The following is a 25324-nucleotide window of genomic DNA, read 5'->3' as shown; positions in this document are numbered from 1 at the left end:
GAAGAATACGTGCTCTGGGTCCGGGATTCCATTGCAGTTTGGACAATCTGGTGAGATATCCAGTTTAAATTTGTACAGGTACTGATGACACGGTGAGATTAATTATAATCTTGCCCAGTTTCTCACGGGACATGTAGGATATCGTCTACATGTCCCGTGAGAAACTGGGCAAGATTATAATTAATCTCACCGTGTCGTTTCCTAAACCATTCCATGAATGAACATGGGTGTCCACCGACCCTTTCCCGAGCATTCTCAATGCTCCTGCCATCTATTTACAGATTTTTCCTCTTCCGTGCTGTTCATCTGCGATAAAAAAGATATGGACCTGATGTTGTATATCTTCGTCATCTCATTTACCAGGATAATATCGATCAGCATCATTCTCGAGATGACGAATGGAGCATCTTCTGAGACAGTTTTGAAGACAGATTACACCCTCAGGGCTGTTCTTCCGCAGACAGCACTCAGTTTCTTTTTCTTCGATAGGGCGACAAGCTAAATGGGCTCTTGCTCTTCAGGATAGACTTTCTCCAACCATCTCGATCTCTCGATTGCATCCTCTAGTTGGAAAATTTCAGAAGTTTTTCACTGGCCTCGTTCACTCAGTCCTCTCACCGTTTGCGTGGCCTTCCCACTGGGCGGCGTCCTTCAGGTATGCCTTTGAATACCCTGTTAGGTATTCGCTTGTCGTCCGTCCATTCTTCCTGATCGTGTCACTGCAATTTTCGTAGTTTTACCACCACCGATGCTGCTGGCTCGTCATCAAGCTAGTACAACAGAGTCAGCTCCATCTTTTACCGGCCCACATAGAACACTTTAACGCCTGCGTTAGAGTCCACGCTTCGCAGCCGACAGTTGGCAGTGTGTAGTGGGAATATACAATGTTGGAGGCAGCGGCCAATGGGAAGCAGACTTTATCGCACTGGGTAAAAAGTTCATGGAGCGCTATGAATTCATAAACGAGCGTCGGAATATTCGTTAAAATATAAGGGTCATGATATAAGGCATTCCTTTGGCGTACAGCCAGGCTCAAAAGGAGAGAGAAAAAGTGGGCCAGAGGACACAAGTAACGCCTATTTAAAGTACAAAATAGGAGAAACCAGGGAACAGGCCGAACGAACAATTGAACGGATCAACGGGCCATCAAACCCCGAAAAGAAAAAAGGGCTCAACTCTCAAAAACGCCGAACACGATAAGCCGTCGAAACTCACGTTACCGCGACTTCGGACAAAAGGAGTGGATCTCTCAAGGTGGATGTGGAAACTTGGAGAAAGGTGGCATATAGAAAAAGAAAGAATCGGAGTAAGGTAAGACCGGAGGTGATTATCATCTCCAAACGAGGTGAAGACTCATACCCTAACATTCTCAGAAGAGTTAAAGCATAAATAGGCTGCGTTATGTATCGGCTTAGGGAGCTGATGACACTGAAGTGATGCTTAATATGCCTTGGCTTCGGTCACATTGCGAAGGCATACACCATGACCCAAATTGCTTACTGTACAAAGGAAAGGAGGGGACGGACTATTGGCACATCACAGACACTGCCCGGAATACAAAAGAGCTCCCAAAACAAATTGTAGATGATCAAATCAACCTCAACCATAGGCGACGCAGGACTCACAAAGAGGCCATAACTAATGAGCCATATCGAAATCACGCTGGTGGCGTTTGGATCAAAGACCAAACGGATCAAGCAGTGTCATGGGTTGGTGGAGAACAAGTCCTCCAGGAAGTAATGGAGTATCCGGATGAAGGGTTCATTAGAGCAAAAGCGGAAGGAGTTCGCATCTACCAGCGCTACACTTGCCGAGTATGAGTAGACGCTGAGCGTTCCGGTTTTAAATTTGGCCGATAATCATAGCAGGCGATTTTAATGTGAATGGGGCAGCCCGATAACAAATGTGAGAGGACATCATCATCATCAACGGCGCAACAACCGGTATCCGGTCTAGGCCTGCCTTAATAAGGAACTCCAGACATCCCCGTTTTGTACCGAGGTGAGAGGACATGTTCTGCTCAAAACGTTCGCAAGGTTGGACGCCTCATACACTTTCAGGACAAGGGGCCTCGCATCTACAGTGGACCTGACATACATGGCCGCCACTTTAGCCAGTAGAGTTGTTTGGAGTGTGGAATGAAGACTATATTCAGAGCGTTTCTGAAGAGATACGTTTTTTGTGGCGCGCCCGAGATATCCCCGGTCATAGAAAAAGTCAGCGTAAGTTTGGGAGCCGCGTGTTTCCGGGTAAGGAGGCTTTACGAGAGGTTTGGGGGTAAACCCGATAGCGATGGTCAAGAGGAGGCACGAAGGCAATTGCGTGGCCGCTTAAAAAAAGCCTTTCGGTGGAGTGAAAAGAACTGGTTCAGACAAGTGTGCGACCATGTCGATATAAACCCTTGAGATGACCCACCCGCGCCTCCTGAAAAAGATTGTTGCCACTCTGTTTCCTCGCCATGAAAATAACGGAAGGCAAACTGTTGTCCAGCTCAACGAGGACACAATACCTCTAATAACCGCAGAGGCGCTGTTGGAAATGTGCGGCAGGATCGGCGACAACAAGCCCCTAGGTGTGGATGGAATCCCTAACAGAGGTTTGACGCTGGCAGTGAAGACTAGGTCCGATTTTCTCGCTAACACTTTCGAGGCGTACCTAAAAGAAGGAATATTCCTCGCCCAGTGGAGAAAGCAAAAGTTGGTGTTGCTTCCCAAACTTACCAAGCCACCCGGATTATGTCTTCCGATCTAGTTGCTGGATACAATTGGGAAAATGATGAAGAGAGTCATTTATAGCAGACTCCTCCCCATCAACGAAAGCAGCAATGGCTTATCGGAGCGCTAGTTTAGCTATCGGCATTACCACTTTACGATGGACACAAGAAGCATGAAGCAGGCGTGAATTTGGCAAAAGGTGATAAGTTTCTCGCGGCCGCTGTGTCGTATTGGCACTAGATATCAAAAACACTTTCAACTCGACCAACTGGAAGAGAATTAAAGGTTCGTTGGTTGGCATAGGTGTTCCCGGGTATTTAGCAAATTTGGTTGAAAATTATCTCTCAGAGGGGACTCTCTGATGCGGGACGCATGAGGGTCTCGATGAGTACATTGTCAGAGCAGGCATCACTACTGGGTCCCCTGTTGTAGAATATTTATAATGGGGTGCTTACCCTTCCCGTCCCAGAGGTGTGGTCGTTACACCTAAGCATCCAGAGGATGTGGAGGTCTACGCGGCGGAAACGGTGAGAGTGGTAAAGAGATGGCTAGGAAAAGGATGACTTTGGCGGACGCGAAAATGGAAGCAGTCTTAATAATGCACCGCAAGATGAATAATATTGTGAAAATGGAAATCAGTGGATGTACGGCCGGCGGATGTCAACTAGCTACAAGTGATAATTGACGCCAAATTGATCTTTAGGGAACATCTAAAATATGCATGCCACTGTGGCTTTTGCAAAAACGTTGCCGAATATTCGCGGGCCGAAACGCTGTCGGAAGTTGCCTCTAGCCAGAGTGGTGCTATCCATTCTGCTTTCCTCGTTACCTGTGTGGGCAGAGGTGCTCGCAAACTTTCAGAGACGGAAGCGGGTAAATTCGGTTTAACGATCAATGGCTTTGAAGATTTTCAGTGCTTCAAGAACCCTATCAAATGAGGCAGTACTAGTGGTGGTAGGCATGATCCCTGTCGACATTGTGACGAAATAAATGAGTGTACCAAGGAAGATGTACTGACGGCACACAGAACACAAGAGTACGGCCAGATTAGTATCGAAAAATCTCTGGCAACGCAGGTGGGATGCGTCTACGAAAAGTCGGTGAACGCACAGACTAATTCTCAATATTAGGGTGTGGCTTGAGTGGAACCATGGGAGGAGCAAATACCAAATTACCCAGTTCCTCACGGACACATCCTTTGGGTTGGATGATTCATCGAGAGTGCGGCAGTACCGAAATTCGTCTCGTCGGCTACCTGGTCATTCCAGTAAGAATGACTGTTATCGCCGAGAAGCCCATTACTATGATGAAGTTTAAACTTAGTTTACTTAGTATTACAATTATTATCTATTACACTATCATTTTTCCTACTCCAACAGAAACGTGCCCGAATACCGTAATTGAGGGCATCACATTCCACGTTACTTGTGCAATCAATAGGACCAGAGTTTCTTGCGAGGGCCCGATTCGTCCTGGGACAATAGCTATGGTTACATGTGCAAGAGGGTATAAAAAACCGGACCGATCAGTGCGTGACACTCTTATCTGTGATACCAGCGGAGAATGGGATTATCATTCATACAGTTGTGTGCCAATTTGTGGCCAAAAGACTGCAGAACAATATCGCGCGCTCCGATCTATTTCCGTTAGCATTTCCCAAGTCCCTTGGTATGCAACTATATATCGAAGAGGTGACCAAGGAGCCGAACACATTTGCGGTGGTACTATAATAAGTGCCAAGCTAGTAATTTCAGGTAAGTGGATTGAGACCCAGGAATTTGGAATTTCTCGGTCACTCTTTATTTCACTTTAGCCGCTCACTGCGTCTGGTCAGAAAGCATTGATTCCACGAAGTACCTAGTCGTGGTTGGCAAAAATAACAGAGATTATATCGCCATGGAGAAATCAGAAACTCAAGTGTTTGATGTTTCAGAAATTCATATAGCAAGAGGGTGAATATTCTATGCTTCGTTGATTTGATTGACGAAAGCTTTCTTCTTCAATTCTTTAATAATTATCGTTCTTACTTTCTTTCCAGGTACCTTGGAGAAAGCACATCCTATCAGAATGATATTGCAGTTCTGGTCTTGAACAAATTTATAAGATATCAATCGCATATCAAGCCGGCTTGTCTTGAGTGGCGTAACTACGCAAAAAGGGATCTTCTACCCGATACGATGGGTGAAATTGCAGGTTGGGGTCGATTTTCGGTAAATGGTTCCTTCAGTGATGATCTAAGGGCTAGCTCTTTGCCGGTTATAGATAGAGCCGAATGTCTTAAAAAAGTAGGGCCCGGATATGAATCGGTGATTGCAGGTGATAAGTTCTGCGTCGGTTCCCCTAATATCGATGCAGCTCCGTGTCAGGGTGCCAGTGGAGGTGGCTTTTTAGTGCCAAAACGCATTGAAGGTATTCCGACCTACTTTCTAGAGGGTGTGATTAGCACTAGCTTGAGTAAAGAGAAATGCGGCACAGAATATTATATTGCTCTAACAAGTATACAGTATCATGAACTAATGATAAAGGAACTTGAAGCAAGATTTAAGCCTAAATGATGTTTTGTAGTTTTCAAAATAAATAGATGATTTTTGCTGCTATCCTATCACGTACGAGTTTTTTTTTTAGATAAATACCAGACAAGAATTGTTCTTGGGTTTAGCTATGGAAATTATGTCGTTTCATTTTTTGCGCGAAATTCAGGTTTTTTTGGCATCAACCATACTCACTGACGGTTTCGTCCAGGGCAGAAGTAACTCATCAGATGCTGCCTCACCTCTGTACTGGGAGCAGAGTGACCGAAAGTAACGACAGATGGTAATCGCTTTACTTAAATATAATCGCAAACATTTAATTGGTACGTAATATATTCAAGTGAAATCCGTCATAAGTCCAGGCCTAAACCAGGTCAAGTAAGTAAATTTGCCGAAGTAAATTTTTTGTTAAGGACGCTGGGAGTCCCGAGTCCGCCCCCACTTGGTGATGGACCGGACGACTTGAGATGGGGCCCTGAACGAAACCATCAGTCAGTTTTTTCGTTCTTTTTTGAAAACTTGGTTTAAATCAAAAAAGAGGAGTCCGTGCCCTACAAAACTCCCAGCATCCTCAACAAAAAATCAACCATACTGCAACATGGAAATGGGTTGAAAGGATCTATAGACAATGTTCAAGTTCTCCGCCGTTTCTCTGAGAGTTAATTTGCGATTATTGACCAATATTTCATTAACTTTATCGATGTTTTGATCAGTTCCGATGTACGTTCATTATAGTCCACGCACTCCCGATCGCTTCTGAACCATTTCTTTTCATCCTTAGCTTTTTCCCTGTTCGATAGCAATCTACACAGTTGGAACGCGCCAGTTTCCTCGGACAAAAATCGCCATCTAACGTATCAAGCCATTGTTGTTCCGGTTGACCTTTTGGTCGTGCCATCAACTTCGATGAAGGTAAAAGGTATTTTGTACCTGCCGCTGGTCGAACTTCATCAATCACTTTTCTCATTGCAGTAATGTTTTATTCCGTTATCGATGTCCGCGATCCCCACTCCCCCTAGGCGTCTTCTACAGTGAAATTGTCTCTTTCGATTTCTCTCTGTACCATGTGAATACAGTTATATGCTGTAGATAATCATTATTCAAAACAAACGTCATATCTCCCCCGCGCTTATTTGCTTGTAAATGCTCCCCTGAATGGGGTTATAACGCGTTAATCACGTCTACCCGCCAAGGTTGCTAGTTCGCTGAAATATCTTTCAGGCTTTCCGAGAAGTTTACGCTCCTCTTCTGTTGTTCTAGGCCAAGTGTTTATAAGGCAACCCACTCATTAGCTACTTTGCGCAATAAAATTTCGTTGTAGAGCATAGTCAGGAATGGAGTTGTCGTTTTTTCTATGACCTATCTACTGCCACTTTCGTCCGAACCTGCTTTTTTCTTTTTAATATTTTAATGTTCTGTGAGGGAGTAAGCAGATGTCAGCATCATAATCAAGGTGTTTGAGTAAAGATGCCATGGTCCATTGGAATGTGGAATTCAGACTGACACCGATGACACAGAATGGCTGAGTCCGGGCCGTTTCAAATTTTTCAGACACTTTACCTCGATTCATGACAATTTGTTCTATCTCTGTTTTGAATGTTCCTTACTCCGGAGAACACCAGGTGAAGCAGAGATCTGAACTTCCCTACTGCACCAAAACCATCTATGCAGGGTGATGGTGTGGTCAATGCAGGAAGATTCAAAGGAGAGATAAACCTGTTCCCTCTCGTTTGAGCCTTGAACGACCCTCTGATACGTTCCAGGGTAATTTAACCTATTATCTTTGCGACAGCAGAGTGGACGCCTTCTAATGGTTGCACTCAATATGGGTGCCTTTTTTGTCACTGCGGGAGAACTCGGATTCTCAAGGTCTACAGATGAGATGAAGTAGGAGCTCCCCAGATGAATGCAAGCCCAGCGTGGTTTGTATTCGGATTGCACAGTGCTCAGAGTTATATTGTCTTAACAGAAGGTCGGGGTTCAAATCTCATTGGTGTATTGTGACTAGATATCGGACACCAGTGGACCCAGCTGTGAATGAGTATCTATGTCAAACCAGGGTCATAATCACGGTCGAACCCAATGCTGATCACATTGCCTCCTACAGAATGCTGTCTTGAATGAAGTGCTCTAAGAGGATTCAGAGCCCTGATCCAATTGGATTGTCGCGCCAATGTTGTTATGATTTTATGGTTTAGAACCGTAGTGAAATGTTGCCCCCATATTTCAAGCAGCTCGTCATCGTAAATGATGAGACGACCATAAGTGCCTTTCATGGAGCATTAGAAAGAAACTTTTTCCAACGTTGAACGACAATCAGATCCCGAACAACGATCGTATTGAGCTGCGGAGATCGAGGCTCTCCGCCCCTAGGACAAGATGCGGACACAGTGTTTGTTGCAGCCAGTTAAAATGCAACTGACATTATAGAAAATTCTGTACTCGAACGGTGTGCCAACAATTACCATACGGTGGAAGATACAGAAAACCGAAACCCATTATGACCCCCAAAACCATGTTTTTCCATTACATGTGCAAGTAAGGGCTTTTTAAAGCCATTCAGACCACCTGCGAAGGCCGGCTGATAAGCTTGCAGCCTAAGGTACTTAATAAAAGAAAGGAATGGTGTTTATTCTTTATCTTTCAATGTAATCCCTCCCACGTGAAATACATTTTCACATCGTGAATATAATGCTTTATGACACTGAAAAAATATTCCCTAGCTATCTTTTCAAAATGCTATTCTACACCGCCTTCATTTCACTATCGTCGGAAAATTTTTGTCCGGTAACAAGACCAACACAGATGAACTGAAGGCAGATCGTTGGACGACTAAAACTGTGATAACATCCACCACATATGTTCAAGATGCGCGACAGCAGGAGGTACTCCAGGACCAAGAAAGGGATCCATCCAAAAGAAGCTCGTCAAATATGAAATATCCACCACTGTCAAAGACGGTAAAGGATAAGGTGCAGGCGAGGTCAATAAACGCCAAAAGTAAAGAAGTATGTAAAAGGGGTTACCCTGCCGGGGCTCATAGAGAGCAGAATCCCGATCCGGAGGAATTACCCTTCACTCAGCTTGGGCCAAAAATAGTTAAGTTGTCCGAGTTTATCAAGGACAAGCACAACGTGCGCCAAGCGATAAAGAATATGGTGAGGGCTATTAGAGTCCTCTATAATAGACCACAGATAAAAGAAAAGAATACTAAGGATACACCAAACCCTGCTGTACCAACAGTGTCATAAGCGACCCAAGTGCCGTCTAACCGTACTGCCATGGAATCACGGCGAAATAAAAGAGCACGCGAAAAAGAGGGGGATCTTCTACACAATCAGCAGGCGCCTAAGAGAAAAAAAGGTGGACAGACAATTCCGAAAATCAGCACGAATAGCCCAGAAGAAGGAAACGATCGAAAACGAGGCAGCGCAGATGTTTTTGGCGGTCAGAAAAGTTCGGATTCGATGGGTGGTCTGCCGTTTAAGAGAACAAACTTCACCAAAGAGACGCTTTAAATGGCTCATGTTTGGGCAATTCGCGAAGGTATGCACCAGCCGCATTGATCGATTAGATCAATGCAGAAGGTGTGGGGAGAAAGGCCATATTGCCAAGGACTGCAATAAGGAACCCAAGCGCCTATTGTGCGAAGTAAAAGACGGACAGGATAACCGGCATAGTGCCGGAAGTGGTAAATATCCGGAATTTAGGAAGGCGCTGATTAGAATGAAAAAATGGGGTTTATTTAAATAAACCACAATCATTGCAGGGTCGCTCAGGATATACTTGAACAGGCTACGTTCGAATCTGAGATGGAAGTCGCCATCGTTCGTTTATGATGTATTGAAACCGTCACGGTGGCATATGAGTCACAGATTCGACTGATGGAGCGGCTAAATAGGGGTTGCGGTCGACAGGCCATACAATTTACTGCAAGTCAGGCAGCCAGTGACTTTGTGTGGGCGAAGAGTAATGGTGTCTATGTATACAGCTGCTACGCCCCACCAAGTTTCACACTGTCCAAAGGCTGTTGCTAATGCAAGGGGGTGCAGTTTATTAGAAGCTTTTGCGCAGATGAACATATTTTTGACTAACAAAGGTGCTGTAAACGCATTTCAGAAAGGGGGGTCAGGTTTAGTTGTAGAGCTGACCTCTGTCAGCCCTGCGCTGGTATGTGGTGTGTCCTGCGAACGTTATACTAGCAGCGATCACCACGCAATCTTCTTTGAGACATGTGTTGAGCCAAAGGGCAAATACCCATCATGTCCGAAAACGAGAACGATTTCAGGCTGGTCTGCAAAAGCTTCAGATGAGCAGACCTTCATAGAGGTGTGGTTAGATCAACCTGATAAAGCAAACGCCTCTACGGAAAGAGTCCTCCATGAGGCTCAATACATCGCCAAAGCATGTGACGCGTCCAGACCTAGGAGGTGTCCATTCCTCAGTAGAAGACCAAACTACAGGTGAACTAGCCAGTCTTCGATCAGCTTGCCACCGACCCAGAAGAGCGGCTAAGAGGGCGGTTGATATAGTCGATCAAGGGCAAAAAGAATGCGCTTATAAGATAGCCGGCAAAACCCTCAAGCTCCCCATCCAGCGAAAGAAGAGAAAATACTTTGAGAAGCTCTGCTCAGAAGCGGACGTAAACCCGTGAGTAAGTATTTATAGAATCGTGATTGGGACAATTCAGAGGCCGTTCATTTCCGCAGATCATGTGTCCTACCCTCTTGCTGGGAACTATCCGGGGGTTATTCTCTCAGCAAGAGGGGGGCACCGACACATTTCAACCATTTCTGAATGTGACGACAATTTCATCAGCCACCAGGGATCAGCGGTAGAATAGGCGAAAATAAAGCGCCAGGCCTGAACGGAGTACCGAATAAGGTCCTTAAGCTTGCCGTGAAATCCAAACACGTTCGCTGAGTTGTTCAAAGCGTGCATATCCGAGGGGATATTTCCAGCGGCATGGAAGCGGACCGTCTCAGATGCAGCATTCGTCATCTCTGGAATAACGCCGATTGACATCTTGGCAGATGATATGGTGAACATATACAATGCGAAGCCAATCTCTCCCTCATCGCACATGAAGAATGCTGAGAGGGAGAGATCCATAAATAGATGGCAAGAGCGGTGGGAACGCTCGGGAAAGGGTCGGTGGACTCACTGGCACATTTCTACCATTAATGAGACACGATTGGAGAGACGACACACGGTGAGAGTAATTATAATTTCACCCAATTTCTCACCGGGCACAGAGGATATCGCCAATACCTGCGCAGATTTAAATTGGAAACCTCACCCGACTGTCCAACTTGCGATGGAGTCCCAACGGACCCAGAATATGTATTCTTCCACTGATTTGTGGAAGAAAGGAGGAATCTAGGAGATACTGTGGAAGAGACGCTGGTACCAGAAAATTTAGTGCCGAAAATAGTAGCACTTAAGAGGATTGGGATGTGCTCAACTCCATGATCGCATCTATCCATAACAAACTGCGAAAGGCAGAGGAGAAGAGAAAAGCGCGATCACGTACGCAGCGTATAGAAGAAAGGTGATTAAGCTAGATTGAGCTGACTCCGCCCTGTAATGTAATATCTTATGGTTGTTCCCGGGAGCAGGGGGAAGTCGGGGTGGTTTTAGTGGGTAAAAATCCTACACGCTTTTGTGTTCAGACCAGTGCCTTTTGAAGATTTCCACCTTCTTAAAAAAAAAAAAAGATAGACAGTAAACCGATTTTAATAAGCTTTTGCTTTACATAAAACCATAAAAAGAACAAATTCGGTAGGAGTCAGGTCCGGACTGTAGGGTGCGTGGTCAAGCTCGATGAATCCCGTAGTTCTTAGGACAACCCTTGCAACCTGAGCGGTGCGAACGGGCGCATTGTCTTGCAGAAACAGCACTCCCTGGGACAATTTGCCACGTCTCTACAGTACGACTGCCTCACTTAGTAAATTAGTTTAGTATCGGTCGTTAATTGCGGTCTCCCCTAGGCAAGTAATAAATTTGTAAAATTCGTTGGTTGTCCCAGAAAGTGATAGCCAAATTCAAAATCGACTTTTCCAATTTGAATTTCTTTCTCCTATTTTTAATGACTGTATCAACCCTTGTTTGAGCTCGGGATAATATTGAAGAATCCAGTTTTTTCCAGGTCACAAATCAGTACCTCGGTACACAATGTACACTAATTTTTCTGATGTGAAAACTTTCATGCAAAATCTCTCCAACTCTTTCTATGCCAATCTGCAGTTCCTCCACTATCTACCACAATTTACTTTTTGAACAGTTTCTTCGGTTACTACTGTCACTGGATGACCCGGGCGGGGGTCGGTTTCACAGGACTCGGCTACTTGTTGGAATAGTCGGGGCCATTGTTTATCATTGTATATGAACGTGTAGAGTCCCCAAGAACCGATGACATTTCCTCTAGAATTTTTTTTCCAGCGTATATCCTTTTTTAACAAGGAATTTGATCACATTGCGAGACTTCAAACCTCAGAATATCCAAGCTATATATCACTGAAATTCTTGTTAAGTTGGACAAAGTGATCACCCTAGGGAGCCCTTATAAGGATGCTAAGAAGGGTTCCACAACGGTAATTGCTGAGAAAAGCAAAAGGTCTTAGTCGAAAAACCAGTCTGATGCGGAGGAAAAGAAGCCGTTATATAAAAGAAATTAGAGAATTGTTGTTTGCTAGCCCCTTTTAATCGCTTTTAATGGCAAGTCATGATATGCCACCAGACCACAGGGAAATCATTACCTGAGCGGGCTACCTACTTCCCGACACAATTAGTCCGGTTAGACCTCAGCGTATCTAAACCCTGAAATACCTAGGTATCATTCAGCCAAGCAGACTGTAATCACTTTGGCTTGCCGGCCGTGATTCAGTAGGCGAATGCTCCAAAGACCTAATCAGGGCGATCAGACCCGAGTCTGCACGGGGACTCATCTGAAGTGGCAAATTGGTCACGAAACCTTACCAGGGGTATACTGGTACCATGGGAACTGGGAAAGCCCCTGGACTCACATACTTCGGGTGAACTCCTGTTGTATGTGAGGACAGCTCGGTTATTTGCGGTTGACCCCGCCTAGTGGGAGTTTCATGGTGGTTGTGGTTGTGCTCAAGCGAGAAGAGACCTTCGGGCCTCGACGTGGTGTTGCGTATCAACACGGGTGCCGTACTCCATAGTTCGGTAGAGATTTAGGTAATTCTTACATCCACCAGTATGAATGCTAAGCCAGCTTGGTATAGATTGGTACCGCTGTTGCTTGTCTTAGCGGGGCTCTGATTGTGGTCACAAAATCTATCCGTGTCTTAAGAGGACCGTAGAATTAAGTTTCACGGCAGGTGCCTACGTAAAACACTATGGGCTTCACTGTTAGGTCTGATTACAAAACATTTATAGTACCCTTTGTACCTAAATATGACAGTGACGCTTCACTTCACACATGTAGCAAAGGGCATGGAAGCACAAGCGGAATCCGACTCGAATTTCAAGCGAACGAGCGGCCCGTTTCTTTTTGGTGTTAGCACCCATTAAGAACAATGTTCCTACCACCGAATCAGACTGCAAAGCCACTATAGCATCAAGTGGCACCATTCACAGTAACCCGAAATAAACGAGGCAGGTTTTCTCAATCAGTTGCCGACATGGATTTAGAGTGGGCGTGAGAACGGGGCTGTTTTCTGCGGCAGTGTCTAGTTACCACCATGTAATTAATAACTCTAAGTCGGGTTGTGCGCGACTACCGTAGCAGGTAAAACTACCTCATCTGATCGTTCCCTAAATTCTTTTGCAGGCACTTTTCACGGCAGTAAACCATTTCATTTTTTTCTTTACCTGGTGATTCTACCCCAGCAGTCTTTTCGTCCCTTTTCGACTCACTATGGACGAATTAACACCACCTGCTGCAGGAAGCATTTCCCACAATATAAGCCACATTACCTTTAGAAAACTCACCGAGCTTCTTCGGTGCATGTTCCTTGATGGAAAAAAATCCCAGGACACCAAAGTGAGTCTAGGCCAGCGTCTTAAAAAAAAATAAGACAAACAAGACATCGAGATTTTGTTTAACCTTCAGAATTAAATAACACCTTGCTGAGGAGACCAAAACCAACATAATACAAAATGTTCGTTTTTCTAGCAACAATTGCAAAATGGGTAACAAAAGTTCTGGTAAACCAGCTTGGCGCTGTTTACAATATGAAAGCTTCCTTCTATCTTCTACTATATGAGCTGGCAACATGCACTCGAAGAGATGTTAGATACTCTTGAAAAAGCTTATCGAAAATGTGAGGCGCTTGATTGGACTATAAGTAGCAGGGACCATCTAGAGGTCTTCAATAGTAAGTTGATATGACCAGCAATCGTAGTTAGTGATTAGACAATCAGTAAATATATTCAGGGAGAATTATATTCTCCGCAGTGATCAACAAAAAGATACTTAATGTGTAGTGCATCTGCTAAGTGGATAAAGAAGAAGGAGAGCTTGTGTGAAGAGCATTGACATTTAGGATCTTCGAAGGCAACTTAACTTCGGTACAATCAAGATGAAACAATTAATCATCTTTGTCTATTCTTGCTACTTTTTGTCTAGCTCTAAAACTGGTTAGTATCAATTCATAGTTGGATCGCAGGTTTAGGATTATTTAATTGTATTGAGGCAAGAGTTTGAAATTTAGCGGTACCTAAAACCTTGTTTTTGAAGATTACAATAAACTATTACTCAAATGCAGATATATATGTATATGTAAAAAGGTATGCCAAAGTAGCTCAAATTCGACATTGGAGAAAGCATCTGGAACTAGAATATTCAAGGTGCAGCGACAGCTTGCTGAAATCTTTGGAATCCGTTTCCTGATGGCGTTTAGACCAAAGCATATAACAAATTTTGAATACTTATGAATAATGGGGGTTTTACCCATTTGGACGTGACATGAGGATTTGGTTTTTACATAGCAAATTTGATAGGAGTATTCACATCTATTGATCTTATCAAACTCTTCAATATAATATAAGTAATCGTGATAAAATATTCTGCCATTCACAGCATTATTTTTCAAGGATAATGTTTTCTGTACTCTTGAAAATGTTATCCGAAGAAAAAAATAATAGGGCAAGTTTGTGTTTCAAAATAGCAAAATTTCCAATCTTTATTCAATCAAATTCGCGAGTATTCTAATCTGAGTTTCACTGCCAGTTAAATCCGTATGTCGATAGCTACTCTTAACATCAACGTTCATTACAAATGGCGCCAGAGGTCAAGTATTTGTTAGGCTTCACAAGAGTGACCCTATGGAGGATAGTCTTTTCCAGCATCAGAACGCACCCAAAAATTGTAAAGGATCACCCGACAGAGGTAGCACCACCTCTATCTCTGATCTCGCAGTAACTACGATGATACTACGGGTTTTGTTGGCATCTTGCATCGAATCTTATGTAGAAAGTCATAGCACACAACATTTCTAGGTTCAAAAATTACAACCCACAATAGCCTTGACGATGAAATTCAGACACGACATAGCCTATTTCAGCTTATAGAAACTGCTTCGCTCGACACTTCTCAACGAAGGGTTAACGCTCTTACTGTACAAGATAATGATCTTGCCAGTCTTCACATATTCCTCTAAGAGTTGGTTTTTTGCGTTTGAGAGGAGAATCCTCCAGACAATGAGGTCCTTAATTTATGCGATGCCACCATCGTTTATATGGTTGCTATTCATTCCTTAATGGGACATAGCGCGTTTACCAATGTCCGCTGAAATACACGCGAACTCCTTCCAGGACTTACCGAGAATCCTACATTATTCTTCTATAGTCTTGCGCCTGACTTTAGAACGACCCAATAGTCGACTATCTTGGGAGATTGGATTCCACTGCAAGGTATAGCCGCAAATGGAGTTGTCGCTCCTCTTTATAGTATGACCTATCCATTGCCACTTCCGCCAACTGATCATCTCCTGCACGGGTAACTGGCCTGCGCGACGACCAAACTCTTCATTTCAAATAGTATTAAGCCAGCATACTCCAAGGCTACATCGCAGACAGGCGTTCACGATTGCTTGGAGCTATATATATGGTTGTCAATTCACAACTTGGCGGGGTATAACGCGTCAACCTAATCGAGGCGCCATCTTTCGTGATTACCTGAATCGCGCTTCAGTTCTCCTTACGACTGCACTTCTCTACTGTTCTGCACCAAGTGCCCATGGGGCGACCCACTCGCCGGCCATCTCGGAAGAGTGGATTCCACTGCCAGGCATTAACGTCGATCAAGTGTCAGGCCAGCACATTCCGATGATACGACGCAGACAGGTATTGACGAAAGCTTGGAGCGTGCCACCGTCGGCAGAAACGAAGCTTCCTAGATATACAAATTAACCAATGCCTTCGATGCTCTGCCCATTAATACAGATAAGGAGAGCGCGACGACTCGTCAGACCAAGAACCTTGGTTTTGCTGGTGTTTACTTTCCATCCAACTTGACTTGCCTTTCTTTTCAAATCTAGAACCATTTGACCAAGGCCGATGACCCGCTGAGACAGAGAACAGATATCATCAGCGTAGTTGTCAGGAGTATCCATGTCCTCCGAACAAGATAGCATCAGGAATGTCACCGATAACAAGAAAAAATAATATCGGCGGATTGCGATTTAGACCTCAAAATCCTCAGGGATTTTACCTCGGTGCAGTACGTGACATTTTGCGCCATCATATGTCGCTCTGATAAATGCTATTAGTTTCTCTTGCGTAGAGCACTCCAGATACACTCCCTGTTCACACTATCGAAAACTTTCTCAAAATCAACGAATAGTGAAGCGAAGATCTAAATCTAAGTGTACTTTCGCGTTGTTTTTAGCGATTAAATTATTTGAAATAATTAAGATTTGCCTTTTATTTTCGCGAGTGATATTCATTAACCTTGCAAATACCGATATTTCGGGAGTCACTTGTTCCCTTCATCAGTACTAAAAGTCTCCCTCTACAAGAGACTCTTAATTATTTCACGAAGATCGGAGTTTAGATCCATGCTCTAAAATGATCCGCAGGGTGTTGATGTGATCAGTGTAGGAGGGTCCAAAGCGAAAATCGGCCTACTCATTGTAAATCAAGCTTTCGAGATGTTTTTTGATGCGTACCAGGTTTATTTTAGCTATTATCTTTACAACGGTAAGGAGCACGAAAAAATACCCCTCCCATTCTTGTACTCAAGACGAATGCCCTTCTTTGGAATCTTAACGATCATCACTTCTTTCACTCTCTGAGAAAAGTTACAGATTCTCAGGATTTCAGTACAAATGGGAATAGCAGATCTACAGAAATATCGATAAATAATTCTGCAGGGATATCGCCAAGCACATCGGCGTTACTCCGTTTGAGTGCATTGATCACCGAAATGGTTTCTCTTCAATTTAAAGGAGCAAGTCGTTGCTGCATGTTACCGACCAGCCATTTCATCGACAAGAGCCGTCACCTCACCGAGTATGATACGGTTCGGAACCAAGTGAAATATTCCTTCCGCCTCTTCAGCTGTTCGTCAGTGAACGATCATAGGGGATCGCAGATCTCCAGCCCAGCCAAATGTGGTGGACGCAATACGCAACGAAGGGTAGCGATCAATATATGGTGATCCCTTTTATGGCTAGTGTCATTGTCTTTCTTGTTACGCACATCCAGGGGCTAAAGCGGCTACTGATCCAGAAATGGTCGGTCTATTGGATGTATAGTATCGATCAGTTGAAACTCAACTTAGCTCTGTGATCGAATAATATGCCACCAATGACGAGGCAGCAAAAGCTGCTGGAGTCCGTAAATCACCCATTATTATTGTTAGCTTCGTGATCGCGGTTCAAATCCCACCGGTGGCAATGGGATTTGTATTGTGACTTGACGTCGAATGCCAGTCGACCCAGCTGTGAATGCGTACCTGAGTCAAATAAGGGTAATAATCAAAGGCGAGCGCAATGCAGAACACATTGCCTCCTTCAGGGTACTGTAATCCTGTAGTGTACCATTACGATCTTGAATGAATTACACTAATACACTTCCAATTGGATCGTCGGGCAAATGATTACACAACATCATTATTTTCTGAGTTGTCACACTCTCGGCAGATGTCGAATTTTACCTAATACTAACCACTAACCGCCAAGTATTTAGGCTCGGCCGATCTTACCTACTTAAATGATAAAGCGGCGCTGGTGGTGGTCCCCGGTGACAGGTTGTTAGGCGAATCTGTCGAGAACTCTCCATAACATCGAACACGTATGCAGAACGATATATTTCTGCATAGTTCAAACTAGATTGTATGAGAGTCTCAGGACATCAAGGGAGGTCGTGAGGGATTTAGGTACATACCTGCAGCTAACAATATTATGGGGACTACAACCACTTTCTGGAGACCTTAAATTTCTTTGATTTCCTAAGCCAACGGCTCACAGTTTACCTACTCCGCGTATTTCCATTCAGTGTTGCTACTATGGGAGATCGTAGCATCAATATCATACGCGGAGCGACCCTTTCTGTTGACTAACAGAATGTCAGAGTTGTTGTGTGGTATGTGTCGATCAGTTAGAACTTGCAGGTCCCAGTACATACTGTAAGCAGAACTATCAAGTATTGCCTGCTACTCATACCGGTAAACAGACATGTTTCCGCCATCAGTCTATGTTTGTACGCAAGGTTTTGATGAATCACTTTACATACAGCATTATGCCTATTCGTGTATTGCACCGGTGCTATTACAGAGCAGAGCACAAAATCTACACTGGTCGTTCTCCACCCACTCTTTCATCCTGCCCGGCACACAGAAATCCCGCCATCAGTTCGACAAATGTTTGCCGTGCATTACCTTTGACTTTCATTCACCGATCCGCTCTTGGTCTGACTTCACCCCACTCAGAGGAGAGTCAACCGCTCCCCTACCTCCGATGTCACAAGGCAGATCTATCCGCTCCACGGCAGAGTTTGGATGATGCACTCGGAATTTGGACGTAGTAGTCCGTACTACCGGTACGTTTTGCAAATCGGTTTTGTCTACGGCAATATTTCGAATGCATAAGCCAATTAAGGAATAGCGAATGCATTTTTGCTTCATCTTAGAGAGATACGATTTCAGCATGCAATTAAAGCACCAGCAAATTTCATCCCAATATCATGGCTGAACATGTCTACTATTCGCAATAGACTTCTAAGGTAGTCGTCAGTACCAGCACACGACTTGATGTCATCTAAGTATAATACATCAAGTGTGTCAACTCGCACTTAGCACGTACGCTATATTTTATTGCAAAATCATGCCCTCTAGCATCATTCAGTAGCCATGAAAGGGGGTTTAGTGCCATGCAAAACCAAAGGGGACTCAAGGAATCCCCCTGGAAATGTCCCTCCGTGTATGGATAGGCTCCGAGGTATTGGTACCCTCAGATGATCGCACTGATAAGGTGGTATGCCACCCTCCCATGACTATCGCCAAAAACTTTATTAGCTTCGGATTAATGAGATACAGATGTAGGACATCGATTAGTCAGGTGTGCGAGACGTTTTCGAAAGCCTATCGGTATAGCAACTAAAGAGGTTTCTTTGGTTTCTAGTTGCTTGTCTTTTCCTGACTCGGTAATCCTTCTGCTCCTCAAATAGAATATCGTTGGTCTGGAGGTGCACATTGACCCTTCCACCAATAATGGACGTTATCAATTTGTAGAGGGTTGGTAAGCAAATAATTGGTCTTGTGTCTGCGGGGTCCTGTGCCGTGTCCTTCTTAGGGATAAGGTAGGCAATCTCCCCAATGAGGAAAGGCGCAAATTCCTCTGGCCCAGTCATGACCTGATTTATGCTATGTGCCAACTGATCATGTATACTGGTGAACTTTTTGTGCTAGAAATTCCACACACGATTCAGACCTGGGCCCCTCCAATTTTTCGAGCTGTTTATGATCTTGTTTGTGGCTCGTCGAATCTTCTCTTCGGCATGGCGGCCGCCTTCGACGGTGATCCATTCAGCGTGCTGGGCGGGTAACCTTCAAAGTCCACCCCAATATTCCTTCGCTTCTCTCATCGAAAATTTTACTCTTTGGATGCTCTGTTGGGATTCGTTGAGTGATCTGAAAAAGCTCCGTTGATTCCTTGCGTACGTTGCATCCTTAAAACGTCTGGAGTGGCTTTCGCCATATCGTTGCAGCCAACTGCATATAACAAGAAGTTTCTGCTTTAGTGTATTTGCAATTTCAACTACGGATGTCTCACTGGGGATGGCATAGTTTCTGTAAACCCTCTAAACTTTATTCGTCGCTTGTCTGCTGGCAGAGCTGAATTGATCGGCCTTAGTGAGCCACGCCGACATTCCAGATGAATTTGCCATGGTGGATCCCTTTGATCATTCAAACCAATAATGCGAAAACGAATTTTCTGACCGCGCAATCTGACAGCCGCAACTGCACCATAATAAACACGAGATTGTAGTTGTAGCAGCGACAACACCTAACCGGGATGAAATCTCACCATTGATTTGAGTTAGAATTCTCGGAGTTACTGGAAATACACAGAGCCTGGGAATACCTGGTTTAGGCAAAGAATCCATTTCCGAGAATTCCATACACGTTCTTCGGAATTCCTCTCTAAATTTAGAAATTTCAGCCGGACGGTGAAGAAGAGGGCTTCGGCAAGAACTGAAACTGTTGCCTGCAGTGCGGCGTGATGTTATTGATGCCGTCGCCTTTACCCCCATCGACCCTTGGTCACCAATTTCCGCGATAACTTCCAAGTCAAAGCCGGTACTGGTCTGCGACCCGTTGCACAGCCACGTGCGCGTATTCTGGAATGCGCTCGACGAATCTCTGGTGCAATCGGGGCCGATAAGATTTTGTATCTGGCCGTGTCGTTGTTATCTAATAATAGGAAAGAGCGTTAAAGAGGTTCATATCCTCAGTCTACTTCATCCGCTGCCTACGCGCACCTGCCGAGTGGTTGCCACAGACTGTGGTCAAATAACCGCAGCAGACAGAGCCATGCCCCTGGTCATCGTGACGTCTAGACGTCAAGCCACCCCATGATTAGCGGTTTTGACGTCGTGCTGTCTATTAGTGGAGCCCGACTCAACGACCAGACGACTCCCGCCGGTTATCCGCCCCGGATTTCAAATTTATGCTTCTCCTCCTTTTTAGGTTTGCATTTTATGCCTGACTGGCAAGAGATGATGGTAACTTCTTCAGCAAGTAATCTGCAAAACTGCACTTTACTCACCTACCCCTGAGACGCTGTGGTGGTGTACAACAATTCAGACTGAAAGTATCGATTCCTCCTTTCACAACGGGGAGTTATTACGTTCATTTTCACGTTCGGATCAATTATCACAGTCAAAATGTCACTTTACGAAATCAATTTTGAACTGCATCTTTCTCCAATGTACAGGAAATATTACATGGCAACATACAGCTGTGATGCTCCTTTGGGTATCAAGATCCTGTCAGAAATCGACCCTCAGAGTGCACCCTGCGGTAGCAACCAGTGACAACACGACGCTGGGTTCGCGTCTGATACCATTTGGCTTTCTAGAGTACAAAAACACATTGCTTTATAAGGGAAAGGAGTGCTTTCCAGAAAGTCCCCATCGCTTCACTTGGGTCCAGAATGCCCAGCTAATCGGTGGACTTTTCGCTCAATTTGGAGAAAGCTAGCATTCTGAGGACCCTCTATACCGTTGTCAAGGAGCTTGCACATATTTCACAAACTAGGTCACTACATAGGTCATATTAGAAATCTTATTGACGTTTCCGTATCAGTAAAGTTTCGAAATTTACAGGTTTCTAACCCACAAATTCCTATTCCTTTCAGCTGTCTTTTATGATAACTATGGAAGACTTTGAGTATATTTTTAGACCCCAACTAACAGGGAGAAAATCTGCCTCTGTAGACTGCAGTAGACGGGTCACCTAATCCGTTTGGATGTGGTTGGTCCAGCACCGAAAGTGTGGGGGCAATATCTATGGCAGAAAAGCAAAACGTGACAGACCCTGCCCCGATGGAGCAGGCAGAGTATTATACAGTTGTTAGAGATATTGAATTAGCACAATCGAGATATCTGAAATTCCTTACAAGAGCAGGCGTAGTGGGGCACCGGTTATTGCTCTGTTGAAGATGATGATCCCATAAAACCAAATGACTAATTGATTTCCAGAAGAGTTGGCGACAAAACAAGTCATTACACTGATTGTTTACCTCTTTATACTGCAAATAGGAACATTGACGTGGTGTTCCAATCTAAAACAAAATACCACCAATTCTGTAAAGTAGATAATTAGTCTAATTTTCAATTTTTTAATTCCCTTTCAGGAATCTTTGCCGCAAACAGTGGGTGTAAACCCTACGAATGGCAATGCAAAAGTGGACAATGTATTTCACTTGACGAGAAATGTGATGGGGTTGCAAACTGTGGAGATCAAAGTGATGAAAGTAGTGAATTCTGTCTAGAAACCAACTGTCCAAATTATACATTCAAATGTGCCTATGGAGCTTGCGTATCTGGCAATGCTAAATGCAATGGAATCAAGGAATGTTACGATGGATCTGATGAAGCCAAGGACCTTTGCGATAGTGCAATTAATATAAATCTCGGGATGTCATTACATTTGAATGAAACATCATCTAAAATAAGGTAAGACCTACATATGGGTGTGACAAAAAAGGAATCTTTCGGGATGACAAATCTACTTTTTTAAAAGAAAGGATTCTCTTGTCGATTCATTCTAATCAACAGAAATACATGAAAACTGTTTTAGGTCGCGACGACAAGCAAAAGCTAACCCATGTCGAGTGACACTTGGATCGAATATGATTATTTCAACCAAAGCCGATCCATTATTCACCTTCGATGATGGAGATTTTGTAGGTGACCTGACCAACATAAAATACTCATGCACAAGTGGTTACTCTATCCTGGGTCGGAAGGAAAATATATGCTTTAGAGGCTCATGGGTATATCCTCAACCAAAATGCTCAAGTAAGTGTATTTGCGTATTGTATTATGCTTTCTCCATTATGGATTAAGCAACCTAAGCCTCTTCGTTCTTCTCCCTTGTGTCGCCTAATACGAGCTCCACCATGGCGGTTTCCGGTTTGTGTTTTGCGGAGAGGACAGTTCTCTTCGAAAGTTTCTTTCTGAAGCAAGCACAAGATGACTAGAGAGGTCAGCAGAATCTGGTACAAGCACAAATGCTGCAAAATGGTATTCCAGCATTTTGGTAATCAACATCACTAGTGTGTTTAGGTTCCATAATTTGCTCCGGGTATATCGATATGTGCGAGAAAAAGATTTTTGACATTAGCAATGACAACGTCGTCAACTGCCAGTCATCTAGAGACTATCTGAAGAGTTGTAAATTTCGAAATTTTTCAGGACCGTATAGAGATACAAGGTAAAGCAGTTACCTAAGACCTCAGTGCTATGATGAAGTCCAAACCCATTCAAAATATGATTTTTTTTCTGCTGTAACTATTTTGAAACTAACATTTCTCTTCCCCTAATAGTAACATGCCCGAATAGCGTAATCCAAGGCATCACATTCCAAGTTATTTGCTCATATAATAGGACCACAATTCCCTGTGAGGACGCCATTAGACCTGGTACCATAGCTACTGCAGCTTGTGCATTAGGGTACCAGAGACCAGACGAAATGGCGCTTGTTGATACACTTTCCTGCGGTGCCAATGGAGAATGGGACTCTATTCCTCACAGTTGTGTACCAATATGTGGACAACAAACTACAGAAGCGTTCGGTTCGGGTCTTGTGGACGTTAGCAGAATCCCGTGGCATGTAGCTATTTACCAGCGGAGGAATCAAAGTGTGGAGTTTATTTGCGGGGGTACTATAATAGCTCCTAAAATAATAATTACAGGTAAGTGAATTAAATGCCAAGAATTGTGAATTTCCCCGACATTTATTACTTCATTTTAGCTGCTCATTGTGTGTCGTTAAAAAGGATCGATCCCACGAAGTACATAGTCCTGGTGGGGAAAAACTACAGAGAGTATAGTGCCAAGGAGAAACTAGAAACCCAGGAGTTTAACATTTCAGAAATTCATATACCAAGAGGGTATTTTTGAACTTTCTGTTTCATAAATAATAATTGTGGTTACTTTCCTTCCAGCTACTTGGGAGATAGTGCATTCTATCATAATGATATGGCAATTTTGGTTCTAAACGAATTTATAAGATATCAACCCCACATCAAACCGGCTTGTGTTGAGTGGCGTAGTCACGGAGCAAAGGATCCTCTACCCAATACGATGGGCAAGATTGCAGGCTGGGGTCGAGTTTCACCAAATGGTTTCTACAGTGATGATCTAAGAGCTATCACTTTGCCAGTTATAGATAGAGATGAATGCATTAGAAATACAAAGCCTGTCTATGAACCGTTCGTCGCTGCTGATAAGTTTTGTATCGGTTCCCCCGAAGGCGTTGGAGCACCATGTCAAGGTGACAGCGGTTCTGGTTTTTTGGTTACAAAAGACATCGAAGGTATCCCGACCTACTTTCTCGAAGGTGTCATTAGTACTAGCTTAAGCAGAGATCCCTGCAGTACAAAATCTTATGTAGCATTTTCAGATATACAATATCATGAACTTATGATAAGAGAAATCAAAGGAAAGTTTACGCCCAAATAACAAAATATGCTTGCATTTTCGTTATATTGTTCTTTAATAGATTGGTTATTTTCGAAATAACAATTTCGTTTTTAAATTTTCCTATTGCGATTCATTTTAGATTAAAATGTTTAACTATAAGCTCCCTGGCTAACAGCAGAATCACTACCTCAGCGGGGTATCCACTTTCCGGCTTAATAGTAAATACAGTGTATTATTGACATTAGTCCGGATACAGCTCCCCCCAAATACATAGGTGTTACGTGCCTGTTCACACTGTAATAACTCCCCTTATCCTTTCCTATATATCTGGCAGCGCCCATTGAGAACGATGTCCCTGGCCCAGCAGTCACATTTATTCGCGCACCCACTATAGCAGCAAATAAATTTGACAGTTTTTGAGTTAGTTACTGCCACGGATTTCAAGCGGGGACCGCTACAACTAAGGTCACCATTAAGACAATGGAAAATAAGACACTAATATCCAACATATCTACGGTAGAATTTCAAGCCACCCTTAAACGTTTCTTCAACTCGGAAGAGGTTATAAATGACATGCCGCGGGCCGACCAGAACGGAATCATTTATGAAACTGCGGTTGATACCCTTACATACTTCCGCTAGAAAACTCCAGAAACAGGGTGTTGGTATGTTTTAGACAGTTGGAGAAGCACCTTGAAAAGGACGAGAAAGTGCACAAAGCGATGCAAGAATACCTCGACTTAGGACATATGAAACCAGTAAGTCGCTTCGTAGGAAAGGATAAGAATGTGTACCACATTGTCCATCGCCCAGTCTTCAAAAACAAAAGTGCTACGACCAAGGTCCTACCAGTGAACTTCATTCGGAATCAGTTTGAATGACCGACTATATACAGGGCCCAACCTGCAGGATGACTTGGCTACCATTATGTTGAGATGGAAGACGTATTAATATATATTTTCATTGGATATCGAGAAGGTGTTCCATGTCATTGGGATTTCCAGTAGACACTCTATAGACCATCAAAGACTAGGCCGATTCAGGAGTTCGTCCTCACAACAGTTTCATTTGGCGAAACTCCTGACACATTCCTCTCATCCAGGACATGGTATCAGCTAGCAATCAATAAAGGTGATAGATTCCCTTCTCCCCTGGATTTTTTCGTTGAAGCAGAAGCGGCTATGCTTATCCAACAAATAATTAATCTTCCGAAAGCAGGTGGGTTCACTCTAACAAAGTGGGCTACGAATGATTCTTAATTACTATAAGAAAATTCGGCCGAATTAAAGGAAGTGGGATTGCGTGAGATCAAGAGAAAGAAACAACCTTTGCCACACCAGGAGATTTCTGTAGAATCCATCGACGGAGAGCCTCAAATTCAAGTCGACGAACTATGGTCCAAATTAAAGCCTAACCAAGCGGAAGATATTATCAAATATTGCTGCGATCTAAGATCCA

At 43.8% G+C, this 25324-nt stretch overlaps 2 protein-coding genes across 2 annotated transcripts in view; both read left to right on the top strand.

Annotated features, from left to right (window-relative positions):
* Window positions 1–25324, top strand: part of LOC119659011 — a 66676-nt gene that overhangs the window by 12731 nt on the left and 28621 nt on the right. Inside the window, exons 8-15 of the mRNA XM_038066896.1 lie at window positions 4094–4468; window positions 4528–4666; window positions 4753–5264; window positions 21574–21895; window positions 22020–22240; window positions 22768–23136; window positions 23196–23334; window positions 23389–23759. Coding sequence (XP_037922824.1) covers window positions 4094–4468; window positions 4528–4666; window positions 4753–5264; window positions 21574–21895; window positions 22020–22240; window positions 22768–23136; window positions 23196–23334; window positions 23389–23759 — 2448 coding nt within the window. The remainder of the gene's footprint in view (window positions 1–4093; window positions 4469–4527; window positions 4667–4752; window positions 5265–21573; window positions 21896–22019; window positions 22241–22767; window positions 23137–23195; window positions 23335–23388; window positions 23760–25324) is intronic.
* On the top strand, window positions 13586–23960 carry LOC119658704 (modular serine protease). Its single transcript, XM_038066313.1, has 6 exons — window positions 13586–13852; window positions 21574–21895; window positions 22020–22240; window positions 22768–23136; window positions 23196–23334; window positions 23389–23960. The coding sequence occupies exons 1-6, from the start codon at window positions 13795–13797 to the stop codon at window positions 23903–23905; spliced, it is 1626 nt and encodes a 541-aa protein (XP_037922241.1). The 5' UTR covers window positions 13586–13794; the 3' UTR covers window positions 23906–23960.

This window comes from Hermetia illucens, chromosome 6 (genome assembly GCF_905115235.1).
Source record: "Hermetia illucens chromosome 6, iHerIll2.2.curated.20191125, whole genome shotgun sequence".
Classification (NCBI taxonomy): Eukaryota; Metazoa; Arthropoda; class Insecta; order Diptera; family Stratiomyidae; genus Hermetia; species Hermetia illucens.
The sequence above is the reverse complement of the archived record's forward strand: the minus strand, read 5'-3'. Positions and strand labels throughout refer to the sequence as shown.